General features: G+C 33.2%; 1 protein-coding gene across 6 annotated transcripts in view; it reads right to left on the bottom strand.

Moving 5' to 3' along the window:
• Positions 1 to 23,136, bottom strand: part of Pvr (PDGF- and VEGF-receptor related) — a 45,203-nt gene that overhangs the window by 7,678 nt on the left and 14,389 nt on the right. For 2 of the 6 annotated variants that reach the window (XM_088259231.1, XM_088259233.1), the window contains exons 2-15: positions 13,474 to 13,821; positions 11,058 to 11,182; positions 9,796 to 9,967; positions 7,769 to 7,920; positions 7,021 to 7,210; positions 6,804 to 6,927; positions 6,218 to 6,411; positions 5,682 to 5,845; positions 4,599 to 4,896; positions 4,124 to 4,285; positions 3,548 to 3,678; positions 3,255 to 3,435; positions 2,033 to 2,284; positions 977 to 1,201 (exon numbers count right to left, since the gene is read on the bottom strand). In XM_088259231.1, the coding sequence (XP_088115357.1) occupies positions 977 to 1,201; positions 2,033 to 2,284; positions 3,255 to 3,435; positions 3,548 to 3,678; positions 4,124 to 4,285; positions 4,599 to 4,896; positions 5,682 to 5,845; positions 6,218 to 6,411; positions 6,804 to 6,927; positions 7,021 to 7,210; positions 7,769 to 7,920; positions 9,796 to 9,967; positions 11,058 to 11,182; positions 13,474 to 13,821 (2,718 nt within the window). Of the gene's footprint in view, positions 1 to 976; positions 1,202 to 2,032; positions 2,285 to 3,254; positions 3,436 to 3,547; positions 3,679 to 4,123; positions 4,286 to 4,598; positions 4,897 to 5,681; positions 5,846 to 6,217; positions 6,412 to 6,803; positions 6,928 to 7,020; positions 7,211 to 7,768; positions 7,921 to 8,682; positions 8,819 to 9,795; positions 9,968 to 11,057; positions 11,183 to 13,473; positions 13,822 to 23,136 lie in introns of all 6 variants that reach the window. The other 4 variants (XM_088259232.1, XM_088259234.1, XM_088259235.1 and 1 more) reach the window with 2 other exon arrangements.

The raw sequence follows: 23,136 nt of genomic DNA, 5'->3' as shown, positions 1-23,136 counted from the left end.
AATAGTAATAGTCCCTCCAACGTTTCAGTACTTTTTATCAAATGTTAGTCATGCTCGAATATATACGTATTTCCATTCTTCTGTTTTATCACATACTATGTCCAATTCCAAAAATCTGTATAAAACTAAAAGTACTACCTAAGAGTAAAATCTGTCATCTGTAACGGCAGCCTAAAATCTGTATCAATACAGATAAATCTGTATACATGGCAACACTGATTTGCAAGTTGACACAGTGTTAACTTGATTTTTGATAATATGAAGGCAGGGTGATCAGTCCTGCATTCCAGGTTTTTAGAAAAACGAATGTAATATGTTCAATGGCCATCTTGTGTAAGTTTAAGCTGCTAAAATGTACAGAGGACAACAAAGCTAATATTTTGAGTAAATCGCAAAAAGTCAAACAAAACAACAAACAAACATTCCAGTAAAATTCTACCTTTTGCCAAAAAGTGTGACTAAGTATTTTATTCTAACTTATATACTTGTACAAGCGAATATTATTATTGAATTGTCTGGAAGAAATATGTATAAAAAATGCGGTAATATTTCAGCTAATGAAATTTATTACATGAATCATTCAATAGCTGAAATATGATTTATGAATTACAATTCCTTCGTCAAATCTCAATTTATTAAGTTTTGCCAAAAATACAAACTACTTATTTCTTTTTCTAACCCTTATCCGCACCCCAATGATGCGTAGGGCACTGCATCATATAAACGCAGTGTTATCTTGATCGTTAACACATGAAGGAAAGGTGATCAGCCCTCCATTTCAGGTATCAGTCCAGGGTAATATTAAATAAATATCAAATCACTCATATTTATTTTCACCCCCCTGGGAATCAAACCCGAGACCTCCAGCAAGGTAGCTAAACACGCTAACCATTACACCAGGGAGGCAGACATTGCATTAGTAAATTAATAAACTACATCAGTAAACTGATAAAATATTAAAAATGGTTTTTATTACGTTTTGTAACATTTTTGGTGCAAGCTCCCAGTAAGTTTACAACATTAAGATGTTTGCCAAGATGAACCATGATTTTGAGTTCTGAAGCAAGAGCTTTGATAAATGTTGAATCGGCAGTTTTTTTAACCATTTTAACGGCCACGACTGTTGATTCCTCCCCTTCTACAAGATTGTGAGCAACAGCTTTCATCACAACTCCAAATGCACCAGATCCAAGTTGTTTACCTGAAAATAGAATGAAATTAAAAATATGTATTTACAAATTACGTATGGGTATCTAATCACTTCTCTAACCCTCATTCGGTGAATAGGGCATTGCATCATATAAACGCAGTGTTATCTTGATCATTAACACACGAAGGAAAGGTGATCAGCCCTCCGCTTCAGGCACCAGTCCAGGGTGACTTGAATAAATATTAGAGTGAAAAAACCACTTTAACATATTTATTTGACCCCCTCTGAGAATCGAATCCGGGACTTCCAGTAAGGTAGCCAAGCATGCTGACCATTACACTACGGAGGCGGACGGATCTAATTTAGCCTGTATATACATTTATTTTAATATTTTTTAAAATTAGACCAGTGAACATGTTTTATATCAAGATTTTATTTTATGGATTTTCTTGGACAGCATCATTATGATGACGTCACACAAACTTTGTTTTAAGTAAAATGTCGTGGGTAAAACAGAAATATAAGTGTGGTTTTGGTGTTTGACCACAGATGGCAGTAAAAGTGCCATTTCAGAAAAAATAAAGTATTGCCATTTTAAAAATCATTTAATTGAAAAGGAAAAAAGTCACCCATGACAAACTGTACCTTCGTATCCAAATAATTGTACTATATAATATCACAGCGAAGTACCTTTGTGGTAGTATTTTTTTACAAATGGCGCTATATAAGTTATCCAAAATTATTATTACTTTTACTCATCACATCACATCATAAGTAAACATATTTTAGAATATCTGGGTCTAATTGGACCACCATTCATTGGAGACTTAAACTATGAAGAAAAGAGATTTTATAACTAATTAAAAACGATTGTCTGCTTACCTAGTTTCAACATATCCCTCGGGAATTCCCACTTCTTGTCGTAAGGTAATAGCTCTGCTTGTTCATCGACTCCCAGTTCCGGATTAAGACACTCGGTGGCACCTTCTTCAAAGTGTAACAAACCAGCTATGGAAAGTTCCTTTCTAATTTGTTTCTCCCTCCTTATCCTCCAAATCAGAATTCCCACCAATATAAGGAATACAATTCCTAATACGATGAGACATGCAAGAAGGATTGTTTTGTTTTCTCCGTCTGTAAACATAAGAATGATCAAATTAACATGTATGCATATGGTAAGACTTAATGATGGTACTGGTACTGCAGTACTGATCACCTTGCCTTCAGATGATTGACAACCAAGGTAGTGCCAGCATGCTGTGCAACATTGGGCGCAGACAAGGGTTAGATGCTGTGAAATGAATGAAAAATAAGGCATTATAGGGTAGAGAGACAAGGAATGGGAGAGGATCCAGGAAAAGGATGATATGATGGACAGTTACAGTTTCAAGGATAGATAGTAATGTTTCATTCCTCCTTCACACGCAGACAGATGTTTTCACGAATGCATATGGTGCAGGATTCATTTTGTTTTATGGTTTCTAGTTGAATACCAATTTAATTTAACAGAAGGGAAGCAAGATGAAAGCAGATTACTTTTAACACAAATTTATTCAGTTTTATAAAATTACAATCAAGAAATATTTAAGAATAATCGCGTGATTCTAATATGAGAACAGTTGAAATACGTGTCGATCGGAGGACGGGCGGTGACGAAGTGTGACGGGCTAGTTTCCGCTCGTTGCGGGCTCCGTAGGGTGTTCGGTTATTCACTCGATTCGAGTTGCCATAGTAGATGTGTGGGTTGCCACAGTTTCAATTTATTAGTATTGTCTATAGTATTTTCCCGTCAGCCATGCATTTAGCCACGCTCGTCAAAGTGACGGAAATCAGTCTGTCTCTATCATGACATATCATGTCGTCGTATTATTTTTGTTTACAATAAATTAATTATGCTTGCTCAAGGGGAAGCGACTTTTCTATTATGTCACCAGATTGGAAATTGTCACTATATTCATGGTTGCCAAGTTGCAATTCTGAAAATACCGGTTGGTCAGCCATATGCATTTGTGTGTATATACCAGCCATCAGACGTTTCTTGAAAGTTGCCAGAGAAGATGTAAATGAGGGTTAGTAGAAGAAGAATATCACTCAATATACATACTTGCTATGGAAATAAGAGCATATCGAGCAGTAGAAGCGACCCGATTACTCGCGACACATTTGTATTTTCCTTTGTCTTCTTCTTTGATGTATTTAAAAGCCAATCTTCTCCCATTATCGGTTATATTGATTCTTGCATCTTTATCAAATGGGGATTGGTTATAAAGCAGTTCAACATCATCCTGGGAAGAAAATTAAACAAGTAAATATATTTTTAATCAATGTTCCGAAACTTATTACTTTGTTCAAGTTTAATTTATTATTGCGGAAAAGAATACGGTGTTACCATCTTACCTTGAACCACTTGATTGTGGGTACGGGTGTACCCTTAGCCCAACAATGGAAGTTGACATTTTGTACTCCAAGAACTAGTTCAATCTCTGAATTGTTCATGTTGGTTGACACTATTGAAGGGGCTTCAACATCTATAATGTAAATAACAGTTGATTATATTTAAGTACTTTAGGTTTTGTTTGTTGGTGGTTAATGGAAACTTGGAAAGATACTGTCAGAAGATAAATTTAAGATTTTAAATCATATCTTCATGTCAATGTCAGAAAAGGAACTATAAAGACATTTACATGACCGATAAAGCAAAGTATTGGTGAATGAATAAGATGATGTAATACAGCAGTTACTTTTCTTTAAATGCACATTCTTGAATTTCCCAATCTGCGATTGAGAATGAGTAGCCCCATGATATTTTAATAATTAGAAACAACAGAGCTACAAGATTTTTTTTCATATTAATTTTTACGGTAATGGATTTATTCTGGTAGAGGATAGTTTAAAGATGTTTTTGAAAACCCTTTGTTTGTCAATTATTAATTTTAAAACGACGGCATTAGAATAAGTAACAAAAGTGTTTACCTTGCACACGTAAATCAATATGTTCTTCTAGTTCACTTCCATCAAACATGGCATTCTGTTGAGCGTGGCAGGAATATTGACCGGCGTGAAATTTAGAAATTTTTGGCATCGACAGTATCAGCTGATATGAATATTCGGTTTTTTGACTTAAAAGAGAAATTCCTAGTTTGGAAAAACAATGATTAGTTAAAATTGGTCGCTAGAAAATTCAGAATATTAAAATGGCTAGAGAACTTATTTTTTTATCAGTCTGGTAATAAGGTACCTAACTTCAAACAATATGTAAATAGTCTATGGTAAAAAAAGGAGTAATCTTTATGGTTTTATAATGCAATAAAATCATAAAGATTACTTTTGAAAAGTATACAAATAGTTCACATGTTGTTTGAAGTTAAGAATGAAATCATGATAAAATAAAAGATTCTAATAATATTTACATATTTTTTTAGTTTTGGTAGTATAGTTTTCAATTTACCTTCAATGGTTCCATTGCTGATGATCATTCCTTCCGGAAGTTTATACCACATTAAAACTCCTGTGAAGTTGCTGTAAACCGAAGCTGCACATGTGATGTTTACATTGTCTCCAACAGCAATTGGATTATCATTTCCAAATATGCCGAACCCGTCTTCCACATCAGAAACATAGAAAACAGAAGTAGAGTTTGCCTTTCCACCCGAATTCTCTCCGGCACATGTCAGGAATCCAGTTTGATTTACATATATTTTCACAATAGACGTTATTATATATCCTTCTGATTCACGAGTCTCTGCCTGAAAAAAATTATAGAAGACATTTGGTAGATTTATTTGAGGTTTTTCAGAGAACACTTTTGACAGTTTTTCGGTTGGCCCAAGTACACATTCATTTACTGGTTGATCTACTTTTCATCAGCTATAACATGGACTATTTTCTATTATCTTTTTTCTAACATTATCCATACTTAATAGTGCATAGGGCACTGCATCGTATTGACGGAGTATTATCTTAATCGTTATTACACGATCACTACTCGGCTGTCCAAACTCAAAACACAGTTAGGGACATTTTTTTTTGTAGTACGTTTTTTTTGCATTTTTGGACTAAGTAGATTCTACTTAGTCCAAAAATGCAAAAAAAACGTAGGTACTGTAAAAAAAAATGTCCCTTACTGTGTTTTAAGTTTGGACAGCCGTACTGCGTGCAAGGTGATCACTACTGCAATTCAGGGAGCAGTACAGGGAAATATTAAATTAAGTATTAGAGTGTAAAAAAAACTAAATCACTAATATTTATTTTCACCCCCCCCTTGGGAATCAAACCCGGGACCTCCAGCACGGTAGCTAAACACGCTAACCATTACACTACAGAGGCGGACATGGACTATGGAAGTGTTTTTTAAGAGTTTGTCTTAAGACAATAACAAATTATGCTAATTCAATATTTAAAACGCTTAATTCATTAAAAGATAGGAGCAACTCATAGTTATCGCTGTTATGAAAATGAATGTTTAGACAGCTCTGGTTTGGTTACATTTCCATTTCACCCGCTTATATAAACAAAACAGTATAATACTCACTGGAAAAATTTCTTGCTGCGAACTATCGCAGGAAGTTCCATCATTACATGGCTGAAAGTACCAAGTTACTTTGGGCAAGGGATACCCGGATACACGGCAAAGGACACTTTGAGTCCTTCCATAAATAAAAAACTTCTTAGAATCCAATTCCACAGTTGGTTTCGCTGAAAACAAATTAATTTTTAAACACCCTAGATCATCTTTAACATGGTTTCTTATAGAATTGCAACAGTAGGTAGTTTGATCAATCAAACATATGGAAATCTGCTCATCAGGGAACACACCATCTATTACCAGTCTATTCAAATTGGAGCATAATAGAAAAGAGACCACATTCTCTGTGGGGTAGATCCAGGTTTGTCCAAAATATACCATTCACCAGTATTGAGAATCCTACCTATATTAAAATTCTAACTTATGTTAAAAATATTTTAGCAAATAGACTCTTCTGGTAAATAAATAATAGAAAAAAAAATATATTGCACTTATAAAAAATAGAAAAATGCTTTCACCATATAATTTTTTATCTTTTTTACCTTTAACAATTAATGTCAGATTCAAATACTTGGTCTCATACTCATTGGAAGCTTTGAGTCGGTAAACTCCGCTATCAGCTAAGGTCGCTTTATTTATCCTAATAAAAGTATCCTTGTGGGATGACTTTACTTCAAACTTGGTGGAATGTGAATCTGACCATCCAGCAATTATTTCTTTGTTGTGGTTATCAAACCTAAAACATAAATTGACAAAAGCACTTAATTATCTAAAACTTGTTTGAATACGGAACAAGCAATTGTTTTAATATTCTGTTTTTTTTTCTATGCCAGGTTTCTTTTTGAATACAGAGGGTTCAAAATGTCAATGTTGATGTTAGACCCTGTAATATGGTCTTAAATATCAAGACATTCCTGTAATATGGTCCAAAACATCAAGACATTCCTGTAATGTGGCCTTAAATGTCAAAATGTTCCAGTAACACAGTCCAAAACGTTGAGACATTCTTGTAATACGGTCCAGAATGCCAAAATGATAATGATACTCGGCACGACCCAGAAAAATGCTATCAGCATCTATATAAATACTGCGAAAAATTAGCACATTTGTATGTATTGAGTAATTTACCATGTAATTTGCGGAAGAGGAAAGGCATTCACCAAAATGATCCATTGAACAGTTTTTCCAGTTTTTGTCTCTATCTCATAAATACCGGCATCTTCTCTTAGATTAATAAACGATTTTCCCTTTTCTGTAAATAGAAGAAAATCCATACATAAGTAAATTTCTAACGATATAGTGTTATTGAAACGGTATCACACAATTTATTTGTAAAATTATTTACCAAGAACTGTTATTAATTTCTTTTCATCATTTGTATTTCCATTGGCATCTATAATTTCACATTTATAGTGTCCACTATCTTTTCTTGTTATATTTGTGATTGTAAGTGTGCTCTTCCCAAATATTTGCTCCAAACCATTTTTCCCCACTTTTTTTTCAATTGTTGTAGCAGAGACGGAAACTTTTTCGGGCTGTAAAATTATTTTAAAGAAAAATGCAATGTATGGTTATTTAAAGAATATGTATATATCACTTGGGTTTGATATTTTCAGATTATTATAATTTTTTTTTTTAAAGAGAAATATGTATTTGTGTTTTTATTATTTATTTAAATATTTCAATTTCATACTATTTCTGTGATCCAAACAGCTCATTATTAGAAATAGGTATCAAATTGTGGTAGAGGGGATTCGAACCGAGAAACTCTGAGTCCGCGACACTAATCACGGGACCACAACCCGACATATTTTTCATGTAGGTCAAGAATCGAAAAAAGGTAAATAATAGCATATTGACAAAAGATAATGTCAAATTGACATTTCCTGAAGAAACAAAATAGCAGAAATTATAGAATATTACGAATTTCTACTACTTCACATTGGAAATTTAGATAAACAACGAATCAGGTTGGGTTTATATGGGGTACAGAGCGATGGTAATTTACTAGAAAAATTACATATTAGCTTGAAACAACATTTATATATGACATCTCCATTATTATATTGAAAGACAATACAATGCTGACTTACATTTATATCTTTATCTGGATAAGTCCATTTAAGGTGGAATGGAATCCCCGGTTCCACTCGCACATTACAGTCCAGAACTAATTCTCCTCCCAAGACTGCATTTCCATTGAAGGAATCATTTATTTGGGGCTTTGGTGCAGAGTGAGTGTGGGCTGCACAGACACAATAATTATAAATTATTATCTGTTGCATCAATATTTTTCTGTCCATAAGATACATCATGGGAAAATAAAGTGTTGAAATAATTTTTAGAGAGCGTTTACAATTTTTTTAAATGAATGAAAGATGGATTAACTCACTGACGTGAAAATCGATAAATTGTGGATGTTTAGATCATTATTTATATTTATAAAACACATTTTAATTTACTTGGAAAATAATAAAAATAATTGTCAAAATTCAAGTATTTTTCATACACCATATAGATAATGAAAATATTTGATTAAATTTCAAAAATATTTAGAACATATGTATTAATTTACAAGATTGTATGATAAAGTGATTATCTTGATATAATATTTTAATAATCATTAACGTCTTTTGAAGAATATTTATATTTTGAGAAGTATGATTGTGAACAGAAAAAATAATTAAAATATTACACCAAACAATTCAATGCAATATGGATTAAATTAGTTAAGCGAAAGAGTATTAAAACAAGCACTTGAAATAAGACATTTGAAGCCAAACCACATACATGCACAAAACATTAAAACTAGTGAATAATAATGGAAAAGAAAATGATGGGACAGAATATAAGATAAAGAAAAATGGTGATATCTTTCAAACACAAAAGCTTCCACGCAGAAAAGAAGAAATAAAGATAATTGTTAACCTAAAACCAGACTGACCCGAAAGATGGAAGACCATATCCAAAGCGGCATGTCACAAAATGATTAACAGTACTTACTTACAAATTATATTCAAAAATACATTGTGTTCATTGCGAACATTTTGTCGAGTTGCTACACACTGTAAATAATTTTCGGTAACGCTTCGCACTTCCAAATCGAATCCTCTGTGTGGGTCAAAACTAACATTGTCCGTTACCTAGAAGTTTTCAAATATCTTGTACTTGTTCAGAATATAAAGGTAAAAACATCCTTACATTAGCATTGAAGCGGCTGAATGATTTAGTTAAAAGTACTGGATGGTTTAGTTTGCTGTAAAACATAATAATATAATATCTATACATGTTTGAAGACAAAACTAGGAATGTATCAGCTGACACATGTATTTACCAAACAATAACACCACTGGTAATATTCTACTCAGTATTATGACTTTTTCTTTATAATTTCCATATCTGTTCTTGTTCTATACGCATGTATCATTTCTGATTTGGTCTCTAAGTCCCAAAAATGTGTTCTACAACAGCTGCTGCCCTGGAATATTACATGGGTAGTCAAAATGACATCTGTTATTTGCACTTGACACCATTATTTGGATCCAAATTACAATATCAATCATCTGGGTTGAAAAATGCGACTATAAACATTGAAGTATCGGAAAAAGTGCTAACGACATACAACAAAATGAACTTGCAGCACTGTAATTTTTAAAATCAATATTTGAAGCACTAAGTTTGTGATTTCCCATTTTATAACTTTCAAAATAACTTTGTTAAAAAAATCACTATAATAACACTATTAAAATGTTGATCAGTTTTGAAGCAAACAGATTCTTTCTCAAGACTATTGTTGACCTACAATATGCTATGAATTTGTATTCATGTGCAAAAAAGACATTGAATGAACAATAATTTTTTAGGTGTGTGGTGTGACCCAATTTATATATAATATTGACCTAATGAATTTACTGAAATGGGTATAAATTTATGCATATAATATAGTTACAAGGCATGTTTTCAGTGATCTATATCCAGAAATATCTTTAAAATGTATTATTAATATCGTTCGTAAAAAGCCTTCAAGCGTTTTGTATAGGTATTATAATTTGGAATTAATATGTTTTAAATTTCAGATAAATATTAAGCAGCCAATGCTAATGTTGGACGGGAAACATACGCATTATTGACATCCAGAATGTTCCTGTCTCGTTCAATCCGTCTCGAGTAAATATGCAGTGGTGTATAGAAGTGGAATCACTCATCTCTAGCTCTGGTAAAGTGAATCCATTGCGCTTGTCATACGTAACTACTCGTCCATTCAGCATATCCAGGTTTTGGTTAGGCATGACCTACACAATGGACCATATTTAATGACTTGAATACCTTTATAGTTTTTTGGCATTTGCATTATCTTTTAGCTCACAGGCTGCTTCTTGAGTTGATAATATTAATATTTAAATCTTTTAGTACTTATTTTGGCAACGGGATGATTAATTCAATAATTCAAAAAATTACTATGAGTCATTTGATTGATTCCTCAGTTCAGAAAATTGTAATCATGATGGTGACACAAATAAGTTACTGAATTTTTCAGATGCGCCGATTATTGAAATCATTTAATTAATTCCATCATCCGCCATTGATTGTCCACTCCCAGTATGTATTGGTAAGTGTTTTGTTTACAGTGCTAGAGGTCTCGAGTTTGAATCCCAGGGGGGTCAAAATAAATTTAGAGACCCATATATTTTTACTTTAATATTTATTCAATGTTATTCTGGACTAGTACCTGAAGTACGGGACTGAGGACCTTACCGTCATATAATGATCGAGTTAACATTGCATCTCTCTGATGCAGTGCTCTATGCACTATTGGGTGTGAATAAGGGTCAAATGTATTTTTTACGAGAGATTTTGTCATTGTAAATTAGGTTTTAAATATTCTTGTTGAAAAAATATTGTTTAAAAGATTCTAATACAAAATACGTACTGAATAGATTTTATAACTCTTGCTAACTTTAATTACCTGAGGCAGTTATTAGAAATGAATGTCCAGAAGTAATGTAAAAGTTCCAGCATCATCATATATGATTGGAAATGATCATGATCCTATTTCTTGCATTAAGCGCTATTTTTTTATTTTGTTTTTCCATTATTATTTTGTACATGCAATAGGACACAAAGTATTTTGAAAAGGACACTAGAATTTTCAGAGCGCTCCTTGAGATACACGCACCCACTTTAAAGACCACAGATCTAAACCACCTTGTTAACGCTTTATCCATCCACTGTAGTGTAGTGTAGTTACTAGAGCATGTCGCAGGCATGAACTGCATCAGAGGCCAGAGAAATCTCTTGACCATGGATAATTGAATTGGTAGGTAATAAGGAAAATATCTTGTTGACATTTAGACACACATATTAAACAAATGTTTGTATTACCTGAACATCATCACGCGTTAATATTACATTAACATTGGGTGCCGTCGGTCTACACGGAATAGTAACGGATTTGTACTGAGTTCCCGACACGACGGCTTCTATAGGTACCATAAGCTTCACGGGATCTGGCGAGAATATTTAGAAATAAAAATGCATGCAAACCAAAACATAAAAGAGGCTGCATTCGAAGGTAATGGGAGTGAATAAAGGAAATAAAAATAACAAACAATGCAATGCTAATATAAAAAGAATAAATGCAAAACCAATCAAATAAATTTATGCGATTATGGTATAATAACAGTAAAAAAAAGCTCATCAATTTGAACACCTATAATTCGAATTATCCCTTAATTATAAATTTTGATTAACTTTTAAATTTCAACTTTAGTTAATTCGAAGTCGAAAATAATAGTTTACTGAAATTTTAAACAAAAATTCGAGAAAAGAAAAAAAAATTATATTTAGCCAAAAATTTAAATTGTGTTTTTTTTTAATGTATATATTTTCAATTGAATCTTTTCCGAATTACTTTTTAAACATCGTTATGTATCAGTTTATTTATGATTTTTTCTTCAGTTTTTTTTTTTAATTTTGATCCCTTAAAATTCTACGTAACGAGCTTTTACTGTATTATTTGAACACATAAGCAAAGGAATACTTAATTATGTATTGCAAAATATTTTGCATAATCTGCTTACTTCAACTTTTGAAAAAAGGATATCATAGATATGGCAAGCCAGCTATTTGACTATTTTTATGCAAAATAGAAAATAAAAGCTTGTTGTGAAAATCCAGAGAAAAAAAATTAAGTGAATAGACAAAAAACTTTACAGTAATTTTTCTTAGTTCCGAATATAAATACGAGTATGTACAATAAGAGGTAACGCGAAAACACACTACCAACTGCTAACTGTAACATCAAAATAAATTTAACAGGGTCTTTTCACATTTTTTAATTTCATAAAAAAAAAACAAAGAAGATGATTACTTTTTTACGGTGCTAAATGAATTCACTAAACACGTTCAAAATTAAGACTTTTCATATAATTTATGACGCGAGCTACGAATTTTATGATGCTATATTACTTGACATTTACTAGCATTACGCAAAAAAGAACCAGTCGACAAATTAAAAAAAAAGTATGGGATTTTCTATATTCTTTCGTATTGCAGATAGACCCAATCTATTTAAGATACACTTAAATCTTAATGTGACATTTAATATTATTAAATAATTCATATTGCGTTTTTTCGAAACATAAGAACTAAATATCTCCGGGTCGAAAGCGGACTGGTTTTTTTATACATAACGTCAGGCATTTTAAAGTCGTACAAACATACGCGTATTTGACAGTTTGCTTATTTTGCGGTTTGCGTAATTTTTATTAAAATTTGACATGCGTACAATAAAGTACGGATGTTTTTGACATTCAATGTACTTTGGACTGCTGGAATTGGACTAGAGTAATGACACATTACCAATTATTAGTCGCTTGGTCGGGTTTTCAAACGTTTAAAATGGGTTTCAAGCCATTGGTTTTTAGTTTTAAATGTTAAAAAAAACTATGTCACGACCAAAGACGAGCCAATTAAAAAGAAAATCAAAAATATGTAAATGAAAACGTAATTTTTATACATTTGTACTGTAGTACTAACATCATTAGAATCGATGCATTTAAATCCATAGAGTTTAAATCGTTACATTTAAAACTATAAAGATTTTATGCTAGTTTAGATATTTCGAGGATAATTTTAGAAAAGACCCTATTCAAAATTTAAAAAAATGTATCTAATAGAAAAACACTTGTTTTTACTACTTGATTTATACTTATATTTTAACGACTAGTTTCGGAAGCTATGCTTCCATCTTCATCTTCCTGACTCACCCCCTCTTCACCCTAACATACCCCCCTCCTTACTTACAGAACAGCTATTTATTTATGCTTTAGTTTACATTTAGACCTGAACATGGAAGCAAAGCTTTCGACTTTAACTAGTCGTTAAAATAAAATAAATATAACTCAAGTATATTCAATTGATTTGGCGTTTAATTTGTAGAACTCCATTTTAATTTATGTATTAATTGTTGAATCAAACACAGATTTTATGAGTTTACTAAGCTGTATTTTATTGTTAAAAACACATAAAAATGCATGTTTTGACAATTGTTTCGCCAAGTTATGGCATTTTCAAACGAATTTAAGGACCCTCAGTCCATTTAATCTTCATATTCATATTCATATAGTATTAATTTTTATGTGTACTCATAAAATCTGTACTTGATTTAACTCCATTTAATTAATACATAACTCCACTGGTAAAATACAAGTGTTTTTCTTTTACAATTTCATCATGTCTTAGCGCAAAGTGAATGCCGAAACAACAAACAATTTTTTTGAATTGAGATAAATCTTACCATCAACATAAACATAAATTCGTTTAGCCTGTCCTCTGGTTTCCATCTCTTGCAGAGAGTACTCGTCATACGACGTGTTGAAGAGGCAAGTATAGTATCCCACGTCGATGGCCGACACGTTGAACAGTTCGAGAAGAAGACCGTACGGATAGTCCACGTCCGGCGTCTCGGAGACGCTTATCACGCTGAAGGCTTCCGGCATGTCGGCCGACTTCTCGTTGCTCGGGAAGTCCCAGGTGATCGGTTGCTTAGCTTCGCATCGCAGAGTCACGTTTCTTCCGGCCGACACGATTATTTCGCTCTGATCCGGATATATTCTCGGAGGATCATAGTCGGGCGACACAAGGGCTGAAAAATAATATAAGCAGTGTTCTACAATAGTCTCCCATATAACATTTCTGGTCGTCGTGGCATGTGATATTGTCGCAGGGAGCTGAACATAAGATTTTTGACCATCGCGACCACAAATGGTACAAAGGTATTATTTGTGACGATAATAAATGTTCTTATTATTTACAGAGTAATTTTTCTTTATCCTTTCCTCGATTAGATCTATATGGTGCATAGGGCACTGCATCGCATCGACGCATATCGCTAGTTAAATGCCAAAGGGCCACAACGCAAAAAAACTCTTTATTCCAAAAATGGTGTCTAAATCGTCAACATTTTCATATTCGAAAAAGACACCCATGATTCTAGCGTTAGAAATGTCCATTTCATTTAGAACCATGGGTGTCTTTTTCGAATATGAAAATGTTGACGATTTAGATATCATTTTTGGAATAAAGAGTTTGATTGATTTTTGTGCGTTGTGGCCCTTTATATAACATTCTGGTCCTTCTATATAACATTTCTGGTTGCCTTGGCGGGTGGTATGGTCGCAGAAAGCCGAAAATGTGATTTGTGACCATATCAGCGCCATCACGACTAAAAATGGTACAAAGGCTTTATTTGTGACGACAATACTTCTACTTTTTATCTAATATCTGCTTCTCCTTTCCCTGATTAGAAATCAATAGTGCATAAGGGACTGCATCGATATTATTTTATTGTTTGTCAAAAATCAGCTTTTTAATGTAATAGCATTTTCAATGTTTTTGATTGCATTGTTGTTTCATAGATTTAAAAACGTATTTTTATTGTTTCACAATCGTTAAATTATAGATATTAGAAATGTATGCTTTCTATTCTATTCAACCAGACTGAGCCATAGCAACGCTTAGTCGGGTACAGCTGTATTTAAATAATAACAAAATAAATAAATCAATAATAATAAAAATATAATAAAACCATAATAATAACATTGCTGTATTTTTTATTCTTATGCTTTAGATAAACAAAAGTAAAATTGACATTGACTCAAATCGTTCACAATTTTTTAATGAAAACAGTAAACATGAAAAATCAAAACTATTTTGAACCACTGAAATACTTCGTGAAAAATGAATTTTCATGGATCATCTGTCTGTATTCTGGAATTTTGGAGCAGAGTTTATTTTCTTAATTATTTTTTTTCCGCTCATAACATTTTCAGCACCATAGCTATTGGTTTGATACTCTCCATGCGTAAAGATAAATCATAAAATTCATTTTAACCGAGAATTCTCGGCGTTAACATATTATCTTTCGACCAAAATAAACATTTGAACTACAAAGTAATGAAAAACAAAATGAGAAGCGAAAACAAGAAAAACAGTACATCCTTTGTCTAACGATGACAATGACTTTTCATACATTTTTTACGATGTTTTATTTATTTATTTTTCTTCTTGAATAGAATATAATATGTTCATTGGTGGGCCGTTGCTAAGGAGCAATATCTCCTAACCAACCATAAAAATTTAATAGGAATAAGTGGTTCGTTTGTTTATGATCTTATATCTCCTAAAATTATTCACTAATTGCTATATATTTTGATGCAACGTAAAAAAACCTTTTTCCCTTGGTGGCAGCGCCATCTGTTGAACTTAACAGCAACACACGTAATATTAAACATTGCTCATGACAGAGAGCGTCCTTTTTGACAGTTGCTGTGACTTTTTTTTTATTAATTTTCAATTTTTTCGATAGCATTTTGTCTTTTAAAAATTAATTAAATATATTTGATATGTGTGGTTTCTATTTTGTTCTTTTCCATTCAACCATACTGAGCCACAGTAACGCGTGGCCAAGTAATAAGTAATCAGCATGTTATTGACCTCAAGGATCGATAACTGGTTTTTAAATGCCTAAGTCATTAGTAACAATAGTTTAGATTTATCTAAAGATTTATCTGTACATTATAATTGCCTTTTCACAGGACAGTAAAACCTCGATATAACGGACTAATTGGGGGAAGGGGAGTCTGTTTATGCTGAAAGTCAGTTATACATATTAAAAAAAGGTTTTTTAAAATATGAACATCGTTATTAGATATATTATAAATAAACAATATAAAATACTGACAAAAGTCTATTTATTGTCTTCAGACACTCGTCGTGAAGTGACGTTGCTGTTTGATATCGATGCGCTTGCTTTCGGCAATCCTACTTTGAAAAAGGAATCAAGTTTTGTTTACGCTTTTGAAATTTGGCGTTTTTTAAAAAAATTATAATCAACTCACTACCGTTACGAAAATGCGTATGATATAGTTACTCTTTTATGGAGAGGCACAGCGAATCGAAATATAAAAGTTCTCCATATGTATAAATGATTCAAATGTTATTATGTTATAAATAAAAATGTAAATATATTAAATGAATAAAAAAAAATATATAAACGTATGACGTGTTATCCATGCCGCTATTTTTTTTACATGTGGTGACACTTGAATTTAAGTATGCATAATATTAAGAGCATATCGACTGTCCAAATTTAAAACACAGTAAGGGACATTTTTTTTGTAGTAGTTTTTTTTGCATTTATGGACTAAGTAGACTCTACTTAGTCCAAAAATGCTAAAAAAACCTACTACAAAAAATGTCCCTTACTGTGTTTTAAATTTGGACAGCCGATATGTATCACTCAATTTTAGGTGCTTTGCCAAAAAAAATATTGACAAGACGTTTTTTTACATTTGATTGGATTTTTGTCAGTTATATCCGAAGTTCATTGCATAGAGATTCATTATATCGAGGTTTTACTGTAATTCCGGTCGAAGATTTGTTTTTTTTTCGGGCAAACGAATGTTTCACTGCTGGCGCCAAAGACAAAGACTGCTTCGAATCATTGACAATCGTCACAATGCATGAACGGTTTTCATGGCTGATGGTGACTAAGTCTGCAGAATCCAATACAAAACCTCAACATTCCGTAATCTGAGCTGTGAGATCTGTGTCGTGCTGTTCGCGCAGAGCAGTGGTTCTCAACTTGGGTTCGGTGAGTCAGTCCCCCGGGTTCGGCGGAGGTCTCAACGTTTTGGTGTAAACAAATGGTAGCGTACCCTGTTATTGCTAAGAAAGTTCTGGATACTTTCATACTGTTTGTTACAATATATCCTTGCGAGGATGCTGGTAATAAAATCGAAGAAAAGGACCATACCTTGTTTATAGATTTGGCGTTGAATTTGTAGAATTCTATTTTACTTTATGTATTAAATTTTAAATCAAATACTGTTTTTTTGTTGCAACATATCTTTTTCGAGCATGCTGGATATAAAATCGAAGAAAAGGAACGTACTTTTTTATAGATTTTATCGTTTAATTTCCAGAACTCCATTATAATTCATGTATTAAGTTATATCAAACACTGATTTTTTGAGTTTAAGTTGTATTTTATTGTTAAAAAAACAGATAAAAATCAATTTTGTGAAAATTGTTTCGCCTAGTTAAGGCATTTGAAATTCGTTTGAAAATACCATAACTAGGCGACACAATTTTCACAAAATTGATTTTTTGTGTTTTTTTTTACAAAAAATACAACTTAGTAGACTCAAAAAATCAGTGTTTGATTTAACATTTAATACATAAAAGAAACATACTTTGTTGCGAAAATGACAATGAGAGTGGCACTTGCCTGCGCATTTTTGAACTGGTCTCTGACAGGCAACTGCAGAAGCCACTGAGTTGCAGTAAATATTCATTATTTTGTTTTTGTTTTTATGTGAAAATCGTGTAAAATGATTTTTTCTTTGTTTTTAATGGTCTTGTTAATTTTGTGCACCTATGTATTAAAAATCAAACTTTGTTTTTTCAATTCAGGGTTCGGTGAACGCGCATATTAAAAACTGGTGTGGTTCGGTACCTCCAACACGGTTAAGAACCACTGGCCCAGAGAGACGATATTGTCGCGACGTGTGTCAGCGCTGATTCATAAAAACAATATATTTTGTATTGATACTTACAGGCATTTTGAATAACGATTGCTGACCAGACGGTGAAAAAATATTGGCAATATCTGGGCTATATTTACACATTCATATTTCGCAACGGGTCGGTTGTTGACATAAGCTATGAAAACGTTCGTGCTGAAGCGTTTATAAAGAAGCTTCTGTTTCTTTTCATACTTCGTACGCCGATTTTTTTTATAAAAAAAATCATAATATAACTAACTAACTAACTAACTAACTAACCATCACGCCGCTTCCCCGCAGGGGTAGGCAGAGAGAATAGAGCGCCACACCACTCTGTCCTTGCAAACATTCTTCGCCTCTTCCACGTTCATGCATCTCCTCATACATACCCGCCGATTGTTACGACTCCTAACCTGACCACTTTCAAGTATTTGGCATACCTGATCGTGCCATGTTTTTCTCGGTCTTCCTCTGCTTCTTTTCCCGCTAACATTCGCCTCATAAATTTGTTTTACCGTTCTTTCCTCACTCATCGTTCTACAAGTCCAAACCATCTCAACACACCTTTCTTAATTTTATCGATAATGCTTATCTCAGCTTTGCATTCCTTCCTTATTTCACTATTCGTACATCTATCATACATCGTTTTGTCGCACATTCTTCTGAGAGATCGCATTTCGACTGCATTCAGTCTACTTTCATCCTTCTTTTACCAACTCCATGTTTCACTTCCATACATTAGAGTTGGAACCAGGACTCCGTTGTGCACTGCCAGTTTAGCTTCCGCTGATAGGTTTTTATTTGCTATAACTGATTTCAGTGCACCATTAACTTTGTTCCCAGCATTCACTCTCCTTTCTAAGTCTTTATCAATCTTTCCATCCCTAGAAAACATACTACCCAAATACACGAAATCATCTACCTGTTCCAAAATCTCTCCGTTTACCAATATTTCACATTCAGATCTGCATTCTTCTCTTTCAAAAACCATAATCATAATATCGCAAAATAAATTCGTGAAATCAATAGTAGTCAGGTCAGGAGCCGGGATAATCTGCGGGTATGTATGAGAGATGCGTGAAGAGGCGAAGAATGTTTGCAAATACAGATTGGTGTGGCGTTCTATACTCCTAGTTTCGCCTGCGGGGATGCAGTGTGATGGTTAGTTAGTTTTATACATTCATTTTATATTTGCGAGTATAATTTACTAAATTTTCTCTCTCCATACACGTGTAATTATTATTTACGCTATTTTGGCACTTTCGACATTGGCTAATTTAGACTCGTACACATTAGCAGTGTATAATTATACATGCTACTAAGAGTATGGGTATGCAGTGCCGAGTGCCCTATAAGTAAAATTAGTTTAAATATATTTTTTTAGATTTTGAGAAGAAATTTCTGATTTAATATATTTTATGTATGCAAACGTACGAACTTCCTGTAGGTTTTATCTAAAATGATTTCATTAAAAATAATTGCACTTATCTATCATTTATACTACTAAATAGTCATTTTTTTTAAATTGATTTGGCAGACACTGCACAGTTCTGTAATGGCCTTGCCATTTCTCATTCCCACTTTTATTGTCCTTTTTGGAAAGTCGAGGGACTCGTCACGTGTTGTCCGGCTTTAGATGCGTTCCCATGGCCATCATAAATCGGTACAGCATTTTATGATTCCCTATCCTAAAGGAAGTTGGCTTTTTAAATAGTCTAATCTGGTACTTCGTGAGAGTCGGGTGTAACATAACTTAACAGAGCTGTTTGGAAGCACATGAGTATTGACTGTCGTATTGTTGTTTTTAAATAAACAAATATATAAATAGTCAATACCGTGTTTTAATTAATACTCGCTTCAGTCCAACCTGCCTCATGACAAAAAGGGGACTAAAGTGTCCTGTTCAATGTGGACGTCATCGAGTGCACGCGTACGCTGATCACAAAGTGTCTTCGCGCACGTAGCGCACGCGACGCGACCGTCCATAACATTACAGTTCTTTAATTTCAGTTAATTATTGATATTGTTTTATGTTCTCTTCCCTTCCTTATCTCCTCTTAAATTCTTTTATTATTATCACAATGTACATATTTTGTGTGTAAGAGCCAAAATCACTCGTAAACGAGGAGACTTATAAAATAAATGTTTTTATTTCTCGAAATAAAATATCAATACGATCCACAAAGTTAATGCTTTCAATATTCAAAACGTACTTTTTGTATTTTAAATACTGTTAAAGTGTGAAGTTTCCTAAATAAAATAAAACAAAAAAAATATGATTTTATACGAGTCGTGGCCATCTTTAAACTGGTAAGACAAAGAATCACGTCAGCAGACATTTTTGGTGCATGTTTTGATGTATTTTTGAAACAGTTTATGCACGAAGGCATTTTTGAAAATATTTCTTATGGTTTATATTCATATATACTCGTATGTGTGTATTCTATAACGAGAGGACTGGAATGGAATTTTCAAATGGTTAGTCGTTGTGCGTACAAAATGAGGTCACGCGTTCGTAAAGTGAGGTCATGAGCTCGAATCCCAGCTCGGATATTTTATTTTATAGCTAATTTGAATGACGGCATTTTGCGTCTACACACATCGAACATATTGTGAGTTACTAGTAGCTTTGTACTCATGACATGGTCAGCAAAATATTAAATAAAGAAAATAGGATAGAAAAAAGATTACACATACTCCCATATTCTCATGTTAATAGGCTTCATCTTTTCACTATATCTTCTGTGTGTCCAATTTTTTGTTCACAAATTCTCTATAAGGCTCTTCTTGGAAGTTATTTATATCAATATTAAAAATACAGTCAGTAAAAAAAAGTGATGAAAATATGTATTGAATAAAAGTTGAAAATGATATTTTCAGGCGTCACCTAGTATGTAAAATAACGCGGGAAGAATCTTACATACATTTCATGGAGGTTTCTGCTAGTAAAAAACTTACTAATTTGCACCCAAGATGGTGCCGAAGAAGTAACACGTGGAAGATGTTTTTAATTGAAACATAAATATAACTTCCGAAATTTGAGTACTGGGGTTGTCAATCATGGGTAAGTTGGTGAATTTTTTAAAACCCTTATTCGCACCCCAGTGGTGCATAGGGCACAGCATCATATAAACGCAGTGTTATCTTGATCGTTAACACATGAAAGAAAGGTGATCAGCCCTCCGCTTCAGGTACCAGTCCAGGGTAATATTGAATAAATATTAGCGTGAAATAATCACTTATATTTATTTGACCCTCCCTAGGAATCGAACCCGGGACCTCAAATACGGTAGGCCAGCGTGCTGACCATTACACTACGGAGATGAAGTAAATGGTGAATTTTACACGTGTATAAAGTAAGCATTTAAACCAGCCTTTGACAGGTCGTAAGCCCTGTAAAATCCCATATTTATATATTCCATCATATGTTGAGATGTCAATATATAAATAACTAACTGAACATTTGATAAATTTTATGAATAAAATAACTGCACAGGTCGTAAGTTATGTGAGCCCAGACTTCCATATCTTCCATTCTTCATCTATGTTGAGACATCCATAGAAGATCTTGTTCATCAATGCTGAATTATCAAATATATCTTGGCAAAAATAACTCGATTTAACGAAATACTAATTTGTAAACAATTATTTGGACACACTCAAAAAACGCGCTTAGAGTGTCAGAAATGAAGACTCTGAGAAGCATAACAGGCAAGAGTCTTCGAGATAGATTGAGAAATGCCAAGATCAGGGAAATATGCGAGATCGAAGATGTCGTTAGGTGGGGAAGGCAACGAAGAAGACAATGGTATGCGCATGTGGGGAGAATGGAACCATCCAGACTCCCCCACATCGCATTGTACGGCCAACCCCATGGTAGACGACTCCCGGGCAGACCACCAAAGAGATGGGCCGATAGCTGGGAATCGACGTCGCAGGAGGCTAATCCCTCTTAAAAACAGGCCGTAAGGCCTACAATAAGAAGAAGAAGAAGAAGAAGAAGAAGAAGAAGACTCAAAATATTGCGGACCAGAATGTAACACCAGAATTTCCCGTCATACGTAAGTAGATACATAATAATTTGAATTTTTATTATGGCATAAAAAGAATTACGTATTAATACAAATGTAAATTTGAGATTTAATTTTTTCGCCATTGGGAAATTTCGGAATGGGAATTTCCTCATTAGTTGAATTGAAAGTCCACACGAGTTCAACAAGTGTTCGGGTTCTGTCAACACCATGGGAATAACCAAGTATCATTTGGCCATTACATAATTCATAATAATGATTGATAAAGTCCGTTCTATTATACATACATGCTCGTATATGAGATTCTCCAAGGCGTGAACGCGTCTTGTTTTGTAATGTGCAAGGCCTTCTAGAGTACTGTTACACTCTGGTCTGGAGTTTGGTTCGTACAGTGAGTAAACCGATCGCTACTATTCGAACATTGAAAATTCTAAAATGTCATTTGAGCGCATTTTGTGAAACGGTTTAACCAAAAATTCATACGAAAATAAAGATAGTATTAAAGAAAACAGTTTTTTTACCACATGTTTACATTTAGACCTGAAGATGGAAGCTTAGCTTCCGAAACTAGTCAAATAAACTCAAATGGTAAAAAAGTGTTTTCTTTAATAATTTCAACATGTCATCTAATAATAAAACCCTTATCCGCACCCGAATGGTGCATAGGGCACTGCGTCATATAAACGCAGTGTTATCTTGATCGTTTTTACCCATGAAGGAAAGGTGATCAGCCCTCCGCTTCAGGTACCAGTCCATGGTAATATTGAATAAATATTACAGTGAATAAATCACTTAAATTTATTTTACCCCCCTTGGGAATCGAACCCAGGACCTCCAGGAGGCGGACAAAAAAGTAAAATTATGTCAATACATGTCATACTACAAAGTAAAGTTAACAATTAATAAAAATAAAGATTATAAGATTATTATTAAAAGATTATTATCATTTGCCGAAACAATTAATAAAAATAAAGATTATAAGGATCACAGGATCATAGGTATGATCATGCAGGTGCATACATTTTAAATCGTCATTTTCTCAGGTAAATTACTGTGTCATGTGCTAATAAACCGAAAGAAGTCCAATAAATTCATTGTGTTTAACAAGATTTTCAACGAGTAGACATTTGTAGAATTCTATTAATTCTCCACATTCCATAAACGTTATTTGCCAGTTAGCTTTTGTGTCAACTGTTACTTTGAGCACATCTTAGGTGATTTTTGACACGAAAATGGCACAATATAAATTGGTCATTATTAATAATTTAGATTTATAACTTAAAAACTGGATTTTTTAAAGGAAATTTAAGCGTTTATTTAAAAAACATCTGTTATTCAATGTATTGTCCATCGGAAGTTATT

Source organism: Brachycentrus maculatus, unplaced genomic scaffold (assembly GCF_059751285.1).
Source record: "Brachycentrus maculatus isolate JH-2025_06_01 unplaced genomic scaffold, ASM5975128v1 h1tg000115l, whole genome shotgun sequence".
Lineage (NCBI taxonomy): Eukaryota > Metazoa > Arthropoda > Insecta > Trichoptera > Brachycentridae > Brachycentrus > Brachycentrus maculatus.
This window is presented reverse-complemented; position numbering and strand designations above follow the sequence as displayed.